This window comes from Phyllostomus discolor, chromosome 10 (assembly GCF_004126475.2).
Source record: "Phyllostomus discolor isolate MPI-MPIP mPhyDis1 chromosome 10, mPhyDis1.pri.v3, whole genome shotgun sequence".
Classification (NCBI taxonomy): Eukaryota; Metazoa; Chordata; class Mammalia; order Chiroptera; family Phyllostomidae; genus Phyllostomus; species Phyllostomus discolor.
Window position 1 is genome coordinate 83632797 of NC_040912.2, and position 20102 is coordinate 83652898.

Below are 20102 nucleotides of genomic sequence, written 5' to 3' on the forward strand. Positions count from 1 at the left end.
GGCCCGAATGGTGAGGTTTTCTCTTCGGGAAGATCCCCCTGGTGCCCAGACGACAGAGGGGCTGGATTTGAGCGAGGAAGGGTTGATGGGTCGTTTTGAGGCTGCCACTGTGGCGGGTCCAGAGATGAAACTGGTCTGTGCCGGCCGGTGGCTGTAGGAACAGGGAGAAGCGGGCAGGGCCGGACTTGAACAGGGAGAATTCCTCAGAGGTGGTGGGTGATTGGATGTGGGGGCAGCGAGCAGGAGGCGCGGAGGAAGAGCCGTAGCTGAGAGGGGGCGATGAGAGGTGCAGAGCGGGAGCCTGGGGTGACGCGGCTCAGCGGGGAGGGAGGGTGCAGCCCTCGGAGGAGAGCCCTGGCCTGGGGGTCAGACAGCGGCCGGCCACACGCCTGATGGGGCCGCCTTCAGAAATGCCCTTGACCCCTTTAATTCTGATTCTCAACCCAAACTGGGGCTGTGGTCAGCTAGTGTATAAAGTTCCACCCTGACCGGCGAGGCTCAGGGGGCTGGGCGTCCTCAGCAAAACGAAGGGTTGCCAGTTTGATTACCGGTCAGGGCACGCGGCTGGGTTGTGAGTTTGGTCCTTGGGGGGGGGGGGGGGCGGGCGTGCAAGAGGCAAGAGGCACCGATGGGTGTTTCTTTCCCCTCCCTTCCCCTTTCACTTTTTTTAAAGAAGATTTTATTTATTTATTTTTAGAGAGGGGAAGGGAGGGAGGGAGAAAGAGAGGGAGAGAAACATCAATGTGCGGTTGCCTCTTACATGCCCTCCACCGGGGACCTGGTCCACAATCCACGCATGTGCCCTGACTGGGAATCGAACCCATGGCCCTTTGGTTCGCAGGCTGATAATCAATCCACTGAGCCACACCAGCCAGGCCTCACTCTTAAAAAACAAACCAAACCAAACCCGCCCGAACGCCCTGGCGTTAGTAAAAGCACAGTGTTGACTGAAACTGAAACGTTGCGCCTCAGGTTCCCTCCGACCCCTGCGCTCTCGGCGCTCACCGATTCTGTCTTTTCTCTCATCTGTGCTAACTCGGGGCCCGTTCGCCGCCCCCGGGACGGCCCAGAGGAAAGCCCCCCATCTTCCAGAGCCCCACTGCGTCGGCCCCGCGCAAACTCTTGTTCCGCCTTCACTGAGAGGCGGGGAGGCGCTGCCGGCTTAGGAGCCAGGTAGGTGTCCCGGGGTCAGGATCCGGCTCTTCGCCCTGCGGCCTCTGGCGAGCCGGGACTGCGGGGGTGTCGCTGCTCCCCGCGCCTCCTCCCTCCCTGCCCCACCCTCCCGGCTCCCGCGCGCCTCCCAGCTCCTCCCCGCGCCGCCCCGCGCCTCCCGGCCCCGGTGTCCGGCTGTGCTGCGGCGCGCAGGGCAGCGGCTGTCGGGCGCAGCGGGTCCGGCGCGGGGAGCCGGGCGCAGCCCCGGCCTGCGGGACCCACGGCCCTCGCCCACCGGAGGTCGGCCTGGGGGGCCCGCAGGGCACGCGGAGCGCCGAGTGGGTGTCGGGCTGGGCCCCGCACCCCGGCGTAGGAGCGCGGGCGCGGCGCGGCGGAGCGCCGGGCATGGAGCCGGCCCGGGAGCCCCCGGCGCGCGTCCGGCCGCCGCCGCCCCCAGCCGCCCGCCCCGCGCCTGCCCCCGCGGCGCCCAGGCCGCGCTCTCCAGCGGAGGCGGAGGCCCGAGGCGCGGAGGGGCTGCTGCGGCGATCGGGCTCGGGCTACGAGGGCAGCACCAGCTGGAAGGCGGCCCTGGAGGGTAAGAGGTGGAGCGGCCCTCCATCCCCTGGGCCCGGGGCTGGGGAGGAGGGTCAGAGTCACCTTGGCCGGTCTCCCGGAGGGGAGGGCGGGGAGCGCGACACTGGAATCCGGAGGATTGATTTCAGGGCGATTAGGTGACACCTCGGGAGAGGAGAGGGATGTAACTGGGGACCAGCTATGGTTAGTCACAGCCTTGACCCTGTCTCTGCAGCTAATCCACTCTTTGACCTTGGGAGCAGGTTCTGTACTCTGAGCCTCAGTTTCCTCGTGAGCGAGGGGGGGACCGTTACTGTCAGCCACTCACCTGATGGGCACGTTGAGGGGGTGGCGTGACTCCGTGGTGGTGGGAACGCTTTGGGCAAAGTGACAGAAGGAGGACACCCCGGAGATGGTGCCCGTGTCCGGTGAGAAGCGGGTGGGGGCACCGGCCGGGGAGGGGCCCCTTGGGGACCGGGAGGAGTGAGAACAGCGGGAGGCTCTTCTTTGCAACGTCAGAGGTTCCCCTGCCCCTTCCAGGCACGGCAGTGATGCCTGGCTGGCCAGGGGGGCAGCGAACAAAGTGGAAAATGGACTTCAAGTCCAAGAGTTGTTTCAGGAAACTTGTGTTGGCCACTGGTGGTGTGGGGGTGCCGGTGCGCGGTGTGGGAGCTGCCGGAGTGGGCAGGGCAGAGGGCCAGTCCGTGCTCCGGAGGCTGCTCCGTACTCCTGACGCCCCAGGCCAAGGGCGGAGGATGTGGGCAGCGTTACAAAGGGAAGCCCAGACTCTTCTTCGTCACCCCAGGTTTAGGGAGGGTGTGTCAGAAAGAGAGGGCTTCCTGGAGTAGGTGACATCTTAGGACACTTGGGGAAGGGAAGGAAGGATGCACCAGACTCAAGGAGTGACACGATCAGGGGCCAAGTGGCCAGCCTGCCCCTCGTGCGGAACTGAACTCCGGAAGACCAGGATGCAGGGAGGGGGGTGCAGAGGAGAGGAGTCTGGGGGGGCCCAGGCAGCGAATGGCCACCCAGGCCTTGCCAGAGACTTTGGACTTTGAAGGGCCCACTGGGAGGCTTGAAGCATGGGACGAGACAGTGGGTTTGTCCTAGAGGAAGTGGTGGTGTCACGGAGGGGTCAGGCCGAGGCCGGATCAGTGAGGAAGGTGGGGCAGCGGTCGGGGGGGGGGGGGGGGCCCGGCAGGAGACATAACCAGCACCTGGCCGGGCAGCTGCCTGACCAGAAGGGAGAGGTGGGGACCGCCGTGCCAGGACTTGGCCCGCACGCAGGCTGGTGGGTGATTCGGGACGAGAGAGGCAAAGATGTGGGATTTGGGAGCAGAGGGCCGCTGCAGGGCTGCCTCGGGCTGCGGCTGTGAGGGGCTGGCTGAGTGGAAGGCAGGCGGGCACACCCCTGTGTGTGTCGTGGCCGGATTTGCCTGTGGCCCCCCTTCCCTCCAGCCCGAGTCATTTCTGGAAGCCGTTTGCTCCTCTCACCTGTGTCCTTCACTCGTTCATTCATGAGGTTCCCGCAGGGTCTGCGCTAAGTTAACTCTAACGCCCATGGTTAGGGCCACTTGAGGGCCGCGTGGTCTCTTTCAATGCCTCCTCCGGCTTCCGCTGCCTCCTCCCAACCGCGGCTGGGGCTGCGCCCCTCACCTGTGAGTGAGGCAGGAGATGGCCCAGGGTCTCTCCTGGGACACTGGGTCTTCCCGCCCCTGGGTGGCCCGCTCCCTGCTGCTGCTGTACCTGTGGTCCAGCCTCGGCTCCACGTCCTGGCTCCCTCCGGGCCCCCTCCTGGCCCCTCTCTGAGTCTCACGCTCCCTCTGGCACTGCCTCCGTGTCCACTGGTGTCAACCCCACCCGTGGGGTCTGAGGTCCTGGGGGCTCAGCGTCTGGGGCCTACGGGCTTTCCCCGCAGGTGTTTTAGGGTCTTCGGTCTGAGTGTCTGTGAGGGGCCTCCCCTCTGCCACACCCTTGAGGGTCTTTTTAAACATTTTTGACTTTAGTTATTTATTGTTAGAGAGAGAGGAAGGGAGAGAGGAAGAGAGGGAGAGAAACATTGACGTGTGGTTGCCTCTCACCTCCCCCTACTGGGGACCTGGCCCACAACCCCGGCACGTACCCTGACTAGGATTTGAACTGGCGACCTTTTGGTTTGCAGGATGATGTTCAACCCGCTGGCTGAGCCACACCGGCCAGGGCGTGAGGGTCTTCTTGGTGCTCCCTGGGGGCCCCTGTCAGCTGTCAGAAGAGGGGGGCTCATGGGCCAGGACGGGCGCTGCCGTGTGGGCCCAGGGCCAGCGGTGGCGCGGCCAACCTACCTCCGTCACTCTTCCTGTCCCTGTCCAGACACGGCTCTGGGCGTCGGGAACGTCCCGGCCCTTGAACAACCACAGGATGGGGCTGAGACTGCCTGGTGAGGAGCACAGAGTCAGGAGTCGGGGTAACCCCAGCCAGGGGCCACCAGGATTTTGGACTTGTTTGAGCCTCAGTTTCCTTATCTGCAGTGCTGGGCAATGTGGTTGCCTCTTAGGGCTACACGGCCTGGTGCGGGGTGTGGGCTGTGTGCAGGTGACGCCTCCCCAGGCCTCTGGGCATGGCCCCTGCAGCCCCGGTGGGGGAGCTCAGCTGAAATCCTTGGAGTCTGGTCTGTCTACCTTGAGTCCACTCCCCACCCCCAAGCTGGAGCCCATGTGCCTGGCCCAGCCTGTGGACGCTGAGGACACCCGTGGCGGATGAGGGGTCTGCCACTGCTGGGGGCCGAGGGTTTTGCTGCCTCCACTTAGCCACGCATGTCTGGAGAGAAACAGGAGACTTCTTGACCTGACCAGGCCGAACACTCAGGGGGCCTGTGCTCCTTTATTACCACAAGCCGAGCATTTATTGAGCACCTACTGAGTGCCGGGCCCCATGCTGGGGGCTTTCATGACGGCTGTCTCATTTACTCCTCGCATCTCCTCTCGCAGGGAGATGGTGAGTGCTCTATCTAGTTTATGGCGGAGGAAACTGGGACTCAGAGAGGCCGAGTGTCTTCCCCAAGAACACACGTGAAAGCCCCTCTCGGGTTTGTCCCTGGGCCTCTGACACAGTGAAAGCCCCCACACTGTCCCCTGCAGACCGAGGACCCTGGGCCTGGTAAGGCCAATGGGACAGAATCACATTGCTTCGGACACAGGTCACTCCCCCTCAGGCTCCTCAGACGGGCCGCCACCTCCTGCACAGACAGGTGGAGTGAAGCGGAGACCCTCTTCAATCAGATGGCTGGGAAGGCAGCCCCGGTGCGGAAGGCTTCCCCGAGACCGACACTTAGGTTTACAAGTAGGAAGCCAGTCAGAGCTTCCCCTTGGCCGAGTCTGCTCTCACCGTGGGTATTCACCTTCCCTTCCCTGTCCCCCCAGCCCCGGGGGGCAGCCTCGGGGGACAGGCTGGGGAAGGTGGCCCAGAGCTGCTTCCTGGGTTCTGGACCCACTGGCGCTGATCTGAGGTGGGGATGTTTCCGGCCTGGGTGGTGGTGGGGGGTGCCGGGGGAGTGGGGAGGTGGCCCGGGGGCCTGGGAGGGGCCCGAATGAGTCTGCATGTTTCAGACTATAGATTTTTCCGTGCTCACCGATCCTGAATTTTTAATGTTGAAAGTTCCTTGATTAGGCATAAACCCACAAGTTCCTGATCAAAACCACACGCATGCATTTAGCCAAGTCTCTTAAAAACAGAAAAACTGCCCTGGCTGGTGTGGCTCAGTGGATTGAGTGCCGGCCTGTGAACCAAAAGGTCACTGGTTTGATTCCCAGCCAGGGCATGTGCCTGGGTTGCAGGCCAGGTCCTCCATTGGGGGGCATGTAAGAAGCAACCACATGTTGATGTTTCTCTTCATCTCTTTATCCTTCCCTTCCATTCTCTAAAAATGAATAAATAAAATCTTAAAAAAAACAGAAGAATTACCAAGTCCTGTGTTGGAGAATCTCGAACAGCCAAGATCATGCTAGCATGAGGCTAAGTCATACATATTCACACACATAACTCGCTGCCCCTAGTGAAGGCCCTTGCGCAGAAGGAAGGGTTGCAGGGTTAGACATCCGTTTTTATGGCAGAGTCGTGTCCCCTCCCCAAAGAGAGGTGCCGGAGTCCTAACCCCCCAGAAACCTCCAAATATGACTTTGTTTGGAAAGGCGGGCATTGGAGGTGTAATCAGTTAAGATGGCGGCTTGCTGGAGTAGGGCGGTCTCCTTATCCACTGTGACCAGTGTCCTTGTAAGGAGACAGTCACGTGACGATGAAGGGGCCAGGTGACCATGAAGGCAGAGACCGGAGGGAACCTTCTGCAAGCCGAGGAGCACGGAAGATCGCCTGCAGACCGCCAGAAGCGTGGACGAAGCAAGGAAGCATTCCCTGCAGGTGTCGGAGGGAGCATGGCCCCGCCGACGCCTTGAGTGTGGGCTCCTGGCCTCCAGGCCTGGGAGGCAATAGGTTTCCAGTGTTTGAAGTCACGTCAACTGTAGGGAATGAGTGCAGCACGGATTGGGACCGTCCACCCCACAGCTGTCCTGGGTGAGGGCAGGCAGTGAACAACGGGCTCCCTGTCCTGTCCTGTCTGTGTCCCCAGTACAGTGTCCAGCACAGTCGTCACCGTGGGAGAAGGAAGAGGCTCCTCGGTTCCGGTGACACTGGAGACACAGGCACAGACGCCCCTTTCCCCGGAGAGCAGGTGTGCCCACGTGCCCTCCCTGCAGACGCAGTGGGGTTTAGGGCTGGCCGAGGACATCGTCATTCAGTGTCGCTGGGTTCCCCCGTCGTTTTAGTGCCGCTGGGTGCTCTGTGACATGCAAGGCAGTGAGTGGCTTAGCCCTGGTCCAGGGACTCCAAGGGGGAGAAGAGCACAGCTCTCACCCTAAAGGGGTCCGAGGGCTTATCATCATCATCATCATCGTCATCGTATCTCTTAGCGCTGGAGTAGAGTTTCCATATCAGACACCGTTCTAAGTACCATACATTGAATTCTCATAAAATCCAAAGTGGCAGACACTACTTTTACTTCATTTTGAAGATGAGGACAATGAAATAAAATAGAAGCCAGGTAACTTCGCCAAGTTACTAAGTCATCTAGTAAATGGCAGAGCCGGGATTTGAACCTGGGTGAGGCGGATTAAGGCACCATGCTCTCTCATCCTCCATGTGCAAAGGGCGACGGAGTCAGTGGTACGGGGGGATGGGGATGCACGGAAGGGAAGGACCGACGGGATCCACACACAGCCGTCCTGCTGCAGCTCGTGGGGGGCCCGCCCCACAGCAGACTGCAGGTGGAGATGGAGCCTTCACTTGCACTGAACCTGGGGCCACCTGCCTCTGGACTCCTGGTCACCTGCCAGCACCAACCTTGTTCATAGGAAGGATTCTAGGTACAGGTGGCAGGCTGAGCACATGCATTCATTCCCTTTCCCTCCGAAGCCCATGAATAAATCAGTAAAGGAATTTTTAAAAGGCCACAAGGACCACAAGAACAGGAGAGTCAACAACAGCCATAGAATTGGGAGCTGGGAAGCAAATAATGAGAGGTAACTGACTCCACCAGCAGAGGGCGCACCTGAGTGACACCGGGAGGGGGCGCCAAGTCATCACGGCCCGGAAAGCACATGAGGACTGGTTGAACATTTCTTTAGGAAGATCTACACCCCCAGGTCCTTGTCCCTCTCTCTGTATAGTTTCTCCCCAGCCCTGGGAGGAGCCTGAGGCTTCGTCTCCAAAGATGGGGTCTCTAGACACCAACACATTGGAGAGCGAGCTATTGAGGAGACGTTTCCGGAAGAGGCTTCTCCAGGGACTCTGACTACCCGCCCTAAGAGAAAAAGGCCCAAGGAGGTCGATAGCCAGAGAGCCTTGAGGATCAGCCCAGCTGGATCAGTCTGCCATGACCCTCCAATACCGCCCCCACCCCCCCCCACACAGTTAGTAAGCCCCACTCGTGGTTTCAGAGACACCAGTGAGCTCTGTAGCCTCTTAATCAGGAGCAATTAACCAGGGCTCCCCACACATCCCAGGGAAGTCTCCCACGTGGAGAAAAAGCAAGTTGGGGGATACAGAGACCATACAGGGAGAAATAAACTGTCTGCCCTGCTCCCCCCTCCTTAAACCCCTGTCAGTAGTACCCTCAGACAGGTGAGAGGAAGAGTGGCATCATTGAAATAAGGACAGGTCCTGGCTGGTGTGGCTCAGTGGATCCAGTGCCAGCCTGTGGCGAACTGAAGGGTCGCCGGTTGGATTCCCAGTCAGGGCACACGCCTGGGGTGTGGGCCGGGTCCCCAGTTTGGGGCACTCGAGAGGCGACTGATCACTGTTTCTCTTACACATGGATGTTTCTCTCCCTCCCCTTTCTAAAAATAAATAAATAAATACAATCTTAAAAAAAAATAAGAACAGGATGCTTTCAGGGGGAATATTCAGAGAACAGCAGCCACAAAGCCAAGAATAACCTTGGAGATTAAAAATAATCATAGACATGAAAAATTCAACAGAAGGATAGGAAGATAAAGTTGAAAGATAAAGTTGGAAGATAAAGGACCGGGAAACAGAACAAGAAGACAAAGAGATATTGGATGAGAGAGGAAACAGAAGAATAAACTGGGAGGACCAGCCTAAGGGGTCCCCCGTTCCCCTGTCCTTTGCAAAGTGCAATACAAATAAGCTCCTAGAGCCGTGATCCTGCACTTGGATGTCACAGTGTGTTGAATCCCCGTGGGCATTTCTCGACACGTCCTCTCGGTTTGGGTGCTCGCTTGTCATGGAGGAGAAAGCGTGCGCAGCCCAGCACTGGTCTGTGGACGTGCTGCTTCCACCTATTTTCATGCATAACTTGGGTTAAAAAAAACCCTTAAAAATAGCCCTGGCTGGCGTAGCTCAGTGGATGGAGCGCAGGCTGCGAACCAAAGTGTCGCAGGTTCGATTCCCAGTCAGGGCACATGCCTGGGTTGCAGGCCACGGCCCCCAGCAACCGCACATTGATGTTTCTCTCTCTCTCTTTCTCCCTCCCTTCCCTCTCTAAAAATAAACAAATAAACAAATCTTTAAAAAAACTTAAAAATAAAAAAGGCTAGGCAATAATAATAATAATAATAATAATAGGAACCTGAACAGTGCTGGCGAGGTGGTGGAGAAATTAGAAGGCTGTGCGTCGGCATTGCTGCTGGACTGGAGAGTGGCGTAGCCGCTGGGGGAACAGCATGGCGGCTCTCCGAGCAGTTAGACGTGGACTGGCCGTGTGACCCAGCAAGTCTGCTCCTAGATGTTGACCCAAAAGAACTGCAAACAGCCCTGGCTGGGGTGGCTCAGTGGGTTGAAGATCGTCCTGCAGACCAAAAGGTCGCCGATTCAATTCCTAGTCAGGGCACATGCCTGGGTCCCCAATGACCTCTTGATGTTTCTCTCCTTCTCTTTCTCCAAAAATAAAGTCTCTTGAAAAACCTGACAACAGGGACTCAAACGGGTGTTTGTATGCCCGTGTTCACTGCAGCATTATTCATAACAACCCAAAGTGGAAACACCCCAAGTGTCAACCAGCAGATGAATGCATAAAACAAAGTGTATCTGCTGACAGAGGAGAATATTTTTCAGCCAGAAAAAAGAAATGAAATTCTGACACAGGCCACAACCTGGAAGAACCTGGAGAACATTACATTAAGTGAAATAATGTATTTTCGGACTATAAGATGCACCCCCCCCCCACCAACTTGGTTGTTAATGCTGCTGTCCAGTTCTGTTTACATTTACATTTGGTGAAATATTATGTTATTTATGTTATTAAGTATTTTACCACATTTTTTTGCTTCAAATTGTTTTTTCCTACTTTCCTCTAAAACCTAGGTGCGTCTTATGGTCCAAAAATATGGTCAGACACAAAAGGACAAATTTTGTATGTTTCCACTTACATGAAATCTCTGTAATAGGCAAATTCATACAGATGGAAGATAGGTTAGAGGTTGCCAGGCACCGGGAGGAGGCGGGAATGAGGAGTGGATGCCTAATTGGCACAGAGTTTCTGTTTGGGGCGATGAAAACGTTTTGCCAACGGACGGTGGGCATGGTTCCACAATATTGTGTATGTCATTGATGCCACTAATTGTACATTTGAAAATGGTTAAAATGGCAACTTTTGTGTTAAAAGACTTTAAAAGACCCTATGTCTAGAGTCTAAAAGGGCTCTTTCACTAAATATCAAATAAAAACTTTAAGTGGTAGCAAGAAAAATTAAAAATTTAAAGAAGGGAGAAGCCAGAGGATCAGGAAAGGTTCCGTCAAGAGGGCGCATGGGGGGCAGATTTCAAGAGGTAGCAGTGGAGCAGCGGGCCTTTGGGAGCAGAGACCCAGCGCAGGGCCGGGAGGGTGGGCTGGGTGCTTTCGCGGAGTCTGTGTGGCTGAAACAGGACCAGGCGGAGAAGCAGCGGGAGGTTAGCGGCTGGAAGCTCTGCGGGCCACAGAAGGAGTTCAAGTGCGTAGCCCCGGAGGGAGGGTTATCCTGCAGGGGAACCTCGGGATCTGGGAATCAGAGCCCCGCGCTGGAGCAGCGACTCTCAGGCCTCAGGAAGAAACCTCCTGGAGCACTTGGTGCGGTACAGACAGCTGGCCCCGCCCCCAGAGCCTGTCGCTGTTGGGTTGTGGGTGGGGGCGCGGGGCTGGCGGTGGGGATTGGGGGGAGTCGGGGGCTGGGAACTGAACCCTTTCTCTTCTTCTCAGACACCACCACCCGTCTCCTGCTGGGGGCCATCGCCGTGCTTCTGTTCGCCATCCTGGTGGTGATGAGCATCTTGGGTGAGCGTGGGCGACGGCGCACTTCTGCGGTTCCGTGTGTACCGCCTTGTCCGAGCGTTTGTGATGAGGTCCAGAAAGGTCCCAGCTGCACCGCGGATTCCGTGGGGGACAAAGTACTGACAAAACCGAGCGTTAGTTCTAGAGGAGACTTTAGCTCAAAACAATCTTTCCCCACACCAACTCCACAAGCCCCCTTGACTAGGCCACGCAGGGCAAGTGAAGGCGGGACTTGGGTTCTCTTCTGTAGATGCTGCGAGAACTCAGGACAAACTGGGGGTGGCTTGGGCAGGCCATGCTTCTTGGGGGAGATGAGTTTGGGATAAGGGCCTTCAGAGATCACATTTGTTTGCTGAACAAACATTTATTGAGCCTGCTGCGTGTTAGGCCCTGGGCTAAGTACTAAGGGTTAAAAAAAAACGAGTATGTATCTCCCTCGTGCAGATATGGAGGTGTTACCGCCCTGGGGGGCTTCCCAGGGGAAACCCAGGGGTCAGACCCTGAAGAAGGGATGGGGCTTCCTGGGAGAGCAGGCTGAGGGTGGGGCCTGAGCAACAAGCAGTGCTGTGGCGGGGGGTGGGGGTGGGGGGTGGGGGGGGTGGGGGGGCACTGTCACGGAGGACAGTCACCAGGGAACTTGGCTGCTTTTAAATGGATTCAAGGCCAAGTATGTTGTGGGATCTGAGGGCTTTGCAAAGTGGTTCCAGGGCCTCTGTCTTGCATCTTTGAGAAGCCCCCTCAGCCCAGAGGTGGGCACCTCCAAATGGGCAGAAAGTCCACCGATAACGTCGGTCCCCACCACACCCTTGAGTGCAGGGCGTGCGTGAGAAGCGGGGACTTTGTGGGTGTTCAGTTCAGAAAGAGCTGGGGTGCACCTAGAGTACTTACTACAAATTAAATTGGTTTCCTTCAGGTCCGTGGCTAGGTGGGGAGGTCGGAGCAGTGCGTACAGGGAGCAGATTGGGGTGTCGGTAAAGGACTACGGTCTCCCCAGAGATCCTTGTGGGAAAGCAGTTGAAGTGTAGCCGCACCTCACGTGGGCCTGTAGCTCCCTGAACAGCTATGCTGAGCGTCAAACCTGATTAATTGGTGTCAGTGAGGCTAGAGATCCCCAAGGGCTGGAGCACCACGGGTCTGTTCTTGGCTCTGTTTTGGTCTACATTTAATCAATCACTTGTATGAAAACAAACAAAAACTATGCTTATGGAATTTGTAGGTGATACAGTCCACAGGGGGATGTTTGCTATGACAGGTGGGAAAAAAAAATCAAGCTGAAAATGTATCTTAGCAATGAGCCATCGCGAATGAGATGCATGAGGAAGACAGTGATGTGAGACCCGTCCTTCGGATTTGAAAAATGGTTTGTCCGTGTTCTGGCCACGGGGGAGGCCTGGCTTGGAGCGAGACCACATGAAAATGACAGAAGAGCGTGGCTTAATTCCTCTTGGCAAGGGGGCCCTTGGGAGCCGATGGACGCTCTGGGCTTCCTTCCCAGAAAAGGGCACAGAGGTGCACACCCCCCGGGCTCTTCTCTCCAAAGCAGTCTGCGGGCCCGTGACCACTGGAAGGCAGCGATGGTGGGACCCCACCCGCCGTTCCAGTGTGACACGGTGGCAGCGTTTTAGTGATGACGCGGCGCCCTGCAGGGGGCCGGACAGGGTGGCTGGGGGGGGGGGGGTCCGGAGGGCAACCGCTGGTGGGGACCGTGGAAGAGACCATGGCCGTAGGCCTGGGTGAGGGGAGCCTGGGGTCCCTCCTCAAGTAGGTGCTGGAAGGCAACCTGGGTTTGCCCTGAGCCTCTCCAGGGGCAGATCGAGGTCCAGCAGGACCAGGTCGCAGGAAGGTGGGTTGGGACTCAGAACGGAAAAGGAACTTCCGTTAGTTCGGCGATGGGATGGGTGGCCTTGTTAGCTAACAGCCGGGGTGTGGGGGGCGGGGTGCGGCGGATGAGAGGGCCCCTTAGGGCCTGCAGGGGGTTCCCACCCTGGCTGGAGAGAGAGGACACGGCACGTGGCCTCCAAGTCCCTTTGCAATCTGACTTTCTGGGGTTCTTTGCCTCGAAGAGTTCGGAGAGAGAGGGGAGGCCTTAACCCAGGGGCTAGCCTGTCACATGCCCCCCCCCCCCATGGTGCCCCGGCCAGCCGCCCCCATTCCTCTCCCGGATACCTTCAGTCCCCCACCTCCCTTCTCCCGGCCACGCACTGTGGGGGGCGCTCACCTGGGAAGACGCACATGGCCCATGTCAGTGAGGGGCACCGAAGTCGGGGCAGGCGGAGTGAGCTGTGGGGGGCCGATGGGGTATTCGTGGGCCAGGCCTGTCCCCCCCCCCCCCCCCCCCCGCAGACGCCCAGCGCCCCCCTTTCCCCTGCAGCCTCCAAGGGCTGCATCAAGTGTGAAGCGCCCTGCCCGGAGGACTGGCTGCTCTACGGGAGGAAATGCTACTACTTCTCCGAGGAGCCGCGAGACTGGAACACGGGCAGGCAGTTCTGCCACACCCACGAGGCCGCGCTGGCTGTGATTCAGAGCCAGAAGGAGCTGGTGAGCGCTGGGGTGGGGCACCCCTGGGAGATCCGCACCCCGAGGACTCGGTGTCCCCGGGACAGCCAGCCACGGTGGCACAGCCTGGCGTGGGCAGGTGGGGCCCCGGGGGTCTGACCTGTGTCAGGTGGGGCACAGGCGTCCTGTGAATCGGGAGGCTGGCCCCTCAGGGACCGCTGCGGGCGACAGCTGGGCATTTCCTGTGAGTGCAGGGCACTCTTTCACCCCAGCACCTCACTGGAGGGGACAGCGAGGCGCGCCCCTCTCGGCGCCGGTCTATAGGGGGAGCCAGTGATCCAGGCTGAGGCCAGCCGAGGGGAGCGTGGGCAGTCGGGAGACCGCGTCTGACTCTGCGCCTCTGACTCTCCGCGTCGCCTCTCTCCCTGGCGCAGGAGTTCATGTACAAGTTCACGCGGAGGGAGCCCTGGATCGGCCTGCGCAGAGTCGGGGACGAGTTCCACTGGGTCAGCGGGGAGCCTTTTGACCCGGACACGTGAGCTGAGGCTTCATCCTCCTGCCACTGGGCTTAGACGGCCGCGAGGCCCCCCCCCCCCCCCCCCTGCCCCGCGACGCCTCCCAGGGGACCGCCTGGAGTCGCTCCAGCCGCAGCTGCAGCCCCTGGGTTCCGCGGGCGTGGCAGACCTGCACTGCGGCCCAGGGAGTCCTGCCTGGTTTGGTGGCTCTGGTCCCTGCGTCACAGCGTCTGGGTCCCGGGCCCGCTCCATCCTGGGGCTGCCCTGTCTGAGCAGCGGCCTGTCTGCGTGGCTCAGTGTGGCTCTGCCACGGGGGGAAGAGGAGAGGGAGTCCCTGCCGTGGACGTTCCTCTGCGTTGGCCAGAATGTGGCTACGTGAGGACACCTGGCCGCAGGGGGTGTGGAGAGGGGCCCTGTGCTCTGGGCAGCCAAGTGCCACTTAGACACAGAGACTGTGTGTGGGGGGGACTCGAACCCGGGGCACCATGAGCGTTAGAGGAGATGCCTCTTGGGGCAATTGGTGGTGGCATCTGTGGGGCCATGGTGCGGCAGCCAGTGTGTGTGTGAGGAGGGTGGCAGGGCCTGGGCTGCGGGGTGGGGGATGGTGGCAGTGGTCACGGCGGGGCGGGTGGCGGTGGAGGTGGCGATGTGTGTGTGTGTGTGTGTGTGTGTGTGTTGGGGGCGCCGTCCAGGTTAGAGAAATGCAGGGAATAAGGGAGCAAGAACCTCGGCTTTCAGTCCAGACCCTACGGCTGGACGACACGGCCACGAGGAGGTGGGCGTGGCACCGCTGCCTACCTGATGAGGACACACCTGTCCCCAGTGCCCCCAGCCCTCCAGGGTGGCCTGATGCTGGTGACCAGCCACCTTCCCATGGAGGCTGACAGTGTCCCCTCTGTCCCCGGCAGCCTCCAGGGGGCAAGTGGCCTCTTGAGAGTCCCTTCCTTCCCCTCCGCCTGTGTCCCCTCTCTCCACCTGTGCCCGCCTTCCTCTTTCTCTCTCCCCCATCCCCCGCCGCATCTCAGGCCCGTTCTCAGTGCTGCTGAGGAAGCACCTTATCCCCCCTTCTGGAAGCTTCCTGCTCCCAGAGCCAGGGAGGGCCCTGGAGACGGGGGTCCCCACCGTGCTGACCGACCACCCGGCCACCCAGGGCCTGGGGTGGGCTTCCCTGACACTGAGGCGGCCCTGCCCCCTGCCCACTCACTCCCTCTCGGGGTCATTCTGATGCCGAGTCTTGTGAGACGCCAGCTCTGGCCTTGGTGGGTGGGGGACTCAGATCAGGGTGAACAGAAGAAACCTTGAGACGGAAAAGGTGAAAAGGGCTGGTTTTCGGCTGGGGAAATCCCCCCACCCCCCACAGGTCCACGGACAACGTCTGTGATTTCCTGGGTCACATAGCCCCAGGCGGTAAATATCCCAGTTATTGGGGGCCACCCCTGCGCTACGAGGGCGTTGAATTCAGCTCAGATCTTCCGAGCTTTCCCTGTGCTGGGCACTGTGTGGCGTGGGTGCTCGGTGTCCAGGAGATGACTGCCCGGGGGCTGGGGGGCAGCCCGAGGCAGCACCCGCCGGGCGGGGGGGAGTGGGAAGGCGGGGGCCGTGGTGCACAGAGTGGGGAGGCAATGGGAAGCCCCACTGGAAGGGTCTTGGGGCCGAATGTCCTGGAAGGCGATCCAGAGGGGGCGGCCGACACCCCAGGGCCTCTGGATCGCCCCGGGGTGGGCTGTGCACCGGGTTGTGAGGCCCGGTCTCTTCTCTCCCGGCCACAGGTTCCACATCGCGGGCCTGGGGGAGTGCGTCTTCGTGGAGCCCACCAGGCTGGTGTCGACCGAGTGCCTGATGACCCGGCCCTGGGTCTGCAGCAAGATGGCCTACACGTGAGGTGGGTCTGGCCAGACGCGGCCCTCCAGCCAGGCCAGGCCTGCCGGCCCCAGGCTCCTCGCCCAGGCGATGCAGTGAGGAGGGTGGCCTCCACCCCAGGCCCGTGAGCTCGGGTTCCTGGGCTCCTCGGCCCCAGGCAGGTCCTGGGGCTCAGCAGTCGAATTTCACAGGCTCAGTAGCATAGGCACCCGTCCCCCCAAGACACACACATGCACACAGGGTCCACGATTAGCCACCTGAAAGTCCTGTGCTCCCTCCCCCTGCCCCATTCTGGAACATTCCTTCCTCACTCGGCCCAGGTGCTGACACATATGGAGTCACTGTTGGCACACACAGCCCCGCCCCCTCTCCCCCCAGAGTCATTTCCCTGCTGGTTGCCGGGGAGGCCGGGAGGGAAGGCTTCCCCTCCCCTGGGTCCCCCACGTCCACCCCCCTTGGGTTCCCAGGCAGGCCCTGCTGTGTCCGAGGTGCTGTGGTGATGGTCACTGACGGAATAAAGAGATGACCGGCACCCAGAGAAGTTGGCTGCGGTTTGTTCCCGGGCCATGGCTGGGGGAGGGGCAGAGGGGCGCAACTCCGGGTGCCCGCCTGTGGGGGGCACTAACGAGGCGCACTTGAGCTAGCTCAGCAGGTGACAGACGGAGCTTGGGAACTGGGCACAAAAACACATTCTGTGGCCTCGGTGCGCCTTAACGTCGCTAGGCCCCTGAGTTATTCTCAGATGTCCAGGTGGGGGCTCCATCTGGTTCCTGCATCGCTATTCAGCTCAACCTGGCAGACATTTACTCGCACCCGCCATGTGCCAGACGCCACGCCGGGCGAGGGGAGCAACAGCTTTATCCCCCCAAGGAGCACACAGGCAGCAGAGGAAACAGCTCGGAAAGTACCAGAATGTTCTGGAACGTAGTCTTGGGATGGTTCATTCTGCCATGGGGGAGGGTCAGCCACGGGGAAGAGATGATGCTCATGGTGGGTCTGACTTTGTACAGTCCTGTGGCCCCTTCCCTGGGCCCCTGGTCTGCCCGGGGAAGAAGCGGGGAGGTGAAGGGGGTGGCGGTTCCCCTGGGCCTGCGGAGGCTCCCGTGCACTGCCCCTGTTGCCACCCACACACTTGGAGCAGGTGGCAGCGGGGACCAGGTCTCTCCCCAGCCCCCTCTCGGTGCCCCTGGCTGGGTGCCACGCGGGCGGCCGGCCTGGGAGCCGCCTGTGTGGATGTGGGTCCCGGCCCATTTTCAGAAAGTAGCTCAGAGGGAAACTAGGTCCAGCTCTGCTCTGCTCAGCCCTTCATGGCTGGGGTTCAGACGAAACCGTCAACGTGGTTTTGTTGGCCTTTCTGCGCGCTTTCTGGATTTTTAGTAAAATACGTTTACTTTGTGGTTTCTTGGTTTGTCTTCACTGGGGAGCCCGAGGGGACCTGGCGTACAAGAGAGGAGTTGGGGGAGTTCAGTGTGGTGGTGGTGGGCCGGAGGGGGCGCGGCAGGAAGCCCACCGCCCTCCCAGCACCTGGCGGGGAAGCCTGTGGAGGGGCTGCAGACTCAGGACGTGGTGGGTGGGCCGCTCTCTCCCGCCTGTGCTCAGTTGCTCTCACAGTCCCCTCCCCTCCCCGACAGCCCCCTGAGTGCCTTGCTGTAGGAATGACACCTCGTTTAATTCTGAAATGAATGCCCGGAGGCCGGTAAAGCTCCAGCGGGGACAAAACTCCACCTTGGCAGGGTCCCAAGGCCAGGACTTGTGCTCTGGTGCTGCCCCCGGGGTTCAGACAGGAGGGCTCAGCAACCGGGAAGGAAGCAGTGTGACAGGGACCCATGAACCCATGCCGTTCGGCATGTGACCCTCCAAGGCCTGCTGCTGGAAGCTTTTGGGGCCCACGGGTGACTTCAGCTCTCCTGACCCTGGGTTTGTCCTGGGACCACATAACAGGTCTGATCAGTTTAGTAAAGGAGCTCTGACTAGGGCCACCAGTGTTTTAAAAGTTTCCCTACCTGCTTCCTCCAGGGGGAAGGAAACAGGAGACAGAAGCAAAGCAAAACACGGGCGGGCCTGTCTTCAGAAATGCAGAAAATCCTTCCAAAGGATATAAACCAGCCAAGTGTCCCCACCTTCCCAGGTGGGCCCAGCGCTCTGGGGTTGCCGGGCTGCGGAGCCCGGTGCTGTGCTCTCAGCAGCCACACGGGGGAAGCACTGAGTAGCCTTACTTAGCTCGGAGTCCTGGCTGCCGCTCCTTCTCTGGGTGCATTTGAACCCAAAGCCCAGTCCTGCCCCAGGTGTAACCCTCGGGGCCCGCGGGCGCCTGGGGAAGGATGGAGCACGCACCCCAGGCCACCCGCAGGCTTCCTTTGTGAGGATGGAGGTGACAGGGAGGAATTTTCAAGGAGCATGCATTGGGGTGCGAGCGTCAAGGTGGGCACCGTCCGCCCCTGCTTACAGAGGAGGAAACGGGCTCGGAGAGGTTTAGGGCCCTGCGCTACGTTACACAGCGCGCAGGGGGTGGAGGCAGTGTTCGAACCCAGGCCCCTTCCCACAGGGCGCCGGAAGGCACTTGTGTGGCGTGTGTCCCTGAGCAGCTCTGAAGAAGTGGGGGGCGCTGGCGATGGAGAAGGCGCCGCCTTGCGGAAGACGTCGGCGTGCTTCTTCTGGGCACTTTAATCTTCTCCCTGTGGTTTCGTGTGCATGACCCGCAGGGAGTAGCGCAGGTGCTGCCGTTAGTGACCTCTGGCTTTCTCTCCCTTCAGGGCCCAGCTCGCGGCCTCCCTGGGACGCCCCCCGGAGCCCAGCGGCCCTCGGCGACCACTCCCCTTCCCCAGCACCTCCAGCACTGAACACTGGGCCTCTCACGTGGCCGGTCTGCCGTCCTGTCGTCTGCGGCTCAGCTCTTCCTGTCACCTGACCGCTCCCGTCATCGGATTCCAAACCCCTGGGGAGCAGGGATTGGGCGTAGTTGGCCTCTCGGGGGCACACAGCGCGCACTGAAAGATCGTCGTGCGTGACGACAAGATTGCACCCGTGAACTGTTTGCCTCGGTGGGAGAGGGCGGTGGCCGCTGTCCTTGTCTTTTTGGCCTTGATGGGTATGGCCCAGTTTTTAGAGGCGTAGCAAAGACGAACTTTTCAATTTGTTCTGCTTCAATTCCCCGAGCTCATGCACACCCTGGGTGGCCCGAGTGGGGGGTGGCCCAGAAGTACAGGGGCAATGAGGGGGCACTGCCTCAGTCTCCAAAACGTCTGTTTTATTCCACACACGGCCCGGCTGGGGAGGAGATGGCTGTGCATGGGGGCCGGGTTCAGGGAGGGTTCCCACCAGTGAATGGCGCTGGCCGCTGAGGGTTCCGTGATCCCCGGGACATCAAGCCGACCCTGCTGTGTTGTCCTGTGGCAGCCAAGACAGCAGAGGGGCGGAGGGGAAGCAGGCAGCTGCCCCTTTCCTCCTCCTGGTCTGCAGCCAGCTCCAAACGGGGAGTCAGTATGAGGTTGAAACGGGGGCATCCGAGAAGCCTCCTGCCACAGCCACCCGGATCCCTCCGCTCCTGATGCATCCTGGGGTGGGCACACGCTGGGCCTGGCTTCGAAGGCCGGCCCCGGTCCAGTCGGGCGCTAGCTCTTCCAGTAAGCAGTGGTGTAGCTCAGGCTGCCGTGCTAAACCTCTCTGACACCTGGCTTCTCCTCTAAAATGTAGAAATCATGCCTGCTCTGCTGACCTAACAGGGTTTTGAGCCCCATAGCTGTTAGAATTTCAGCGGCTAGAAATGATCGACCCCATTCTCACGGTCCATGAGGCCCGGAGAGGTTAAATTACATGTCCAAGGTCACACAAGTAGTGACAGAACTAGAACTCAGGTCTTGTGCCTCTTCTGTTTCCTGTTTGTTCTCTTATTACTGCACATATCACGCTTTGTTAATGTGTTTCCTTGTTCATCGTCCATGTGGAAATTAAGCTCCTCGAGGGCAGGGATCCCCTTGTGCACTTGTTTGTTTCTCTAGCGCCTGGTACATACAGAAGGTGCTCAATAAATGTGTGTTGAACTAAACTGATCTTGACTCCTAGTTCAAGTGCTCTGTCCTCTGCATCATGCTCTCTCTGGTCCTGGAAACCTGCATCTCCAGTTTGGCTGCCCACAAACTACGAAAACTTTCAGATTTTTTAAAAAAGATTTTGTTTATTTCTTTTTAGAGGGAGTGAGAGGGAGAGAAACATCCATGTGTGGTTGCCTCTCACGCCCCCTACTGGGGACCTGGCCCGCAGCCCAGGCACATGCCTGACTGGGAATCCAATCAGCTACCCTTTGGTTTACAGGCTGGTGCTAAATCCACTGAGCCACACCAGCCAGGGCTCTTTTGGATGTTTTTGAGACAAAAAAAATAAGCAAGATGCTCATCCCTCCTTGTGACATGCATTCAGGTCCATGGTCTAGAACACAAGGCTCCGTTGAGCAAATGCATACACTTCTAAAACAAAGTGGAGTAACAGTAACTGTTAACACTAATTAAGAGCTTGTTAGGGCCAGGCACTGTGCTATGTGTTCCACCCACGAAGGGCTCACTTTGCACGGTGCCTGGTCCATTGTAAGTGCTTAATAAAAAAAAACAAAACCAAACCATGTTCTCAGAGGCCTCATCTCTCACGTACAGAGCATGCTGAAGATTCAGACAACGCTTCAGGAAACCTGTCTGCCATGTAAATCCTTAGCATTGCAGG

The 20102-nt window shown here is 59.4% G+C and overlaps 1 protein-coding gene across 1 annotated transcript; it reads left to right on the forward strand.

Moving 5' to 3' along the window:
• The first annotated feature begins 1352 nt into the window (after positions 1-1352).
• Positions 1353-19438, forward strand: CLEC2L (C-type lectin domain family 2 member L). The gene is made up of 6 exons (XM_028526117.2): positions 1353-1747; positions 10447-10521; positions 12890-13056; positions 13449-13549; positions 15299-15411; positions 18143-19438. Exons 1-5 carry the CDS (start codon positions 1558-1560, stop codon positions 15408-15410), a joined length of 645 nt encoding a protein of 214 aa, XP_028381918.1. The 5' UTR covers positions 1353-1557; the 3' UTR covers position 15411; positions 18143-19438.
• The last annotated feature ends 664 nt before the right edge of the window (positions 19439-20102 follow it).

Bases quoted from the DNA above. Each gene is read 5' to 3' on its own strand.
- CLEC2L (XM_028526117.2), top strand. From the start codon at position 1,558: ATGGAGCCGGCCCGGGAGCCCCCGGCGCGCGTCCGGCCGCCGCCGCCC. The intron at 1,748-10,446 runs GTAAGAGGTGGA...TCTTCTTCTCAG, and splicing joins CTGGAAGGCGGCCCTGGAGG to ACACCACCACCCGTCTCCTG. The intron at 13,550-15,298 runs GTGAGCTGAGGC...TCCCGGCCACAG, and splicing joins GAGCCTTTTGACCCGGACAC to GTTCCACATCGCGGGCCTGG.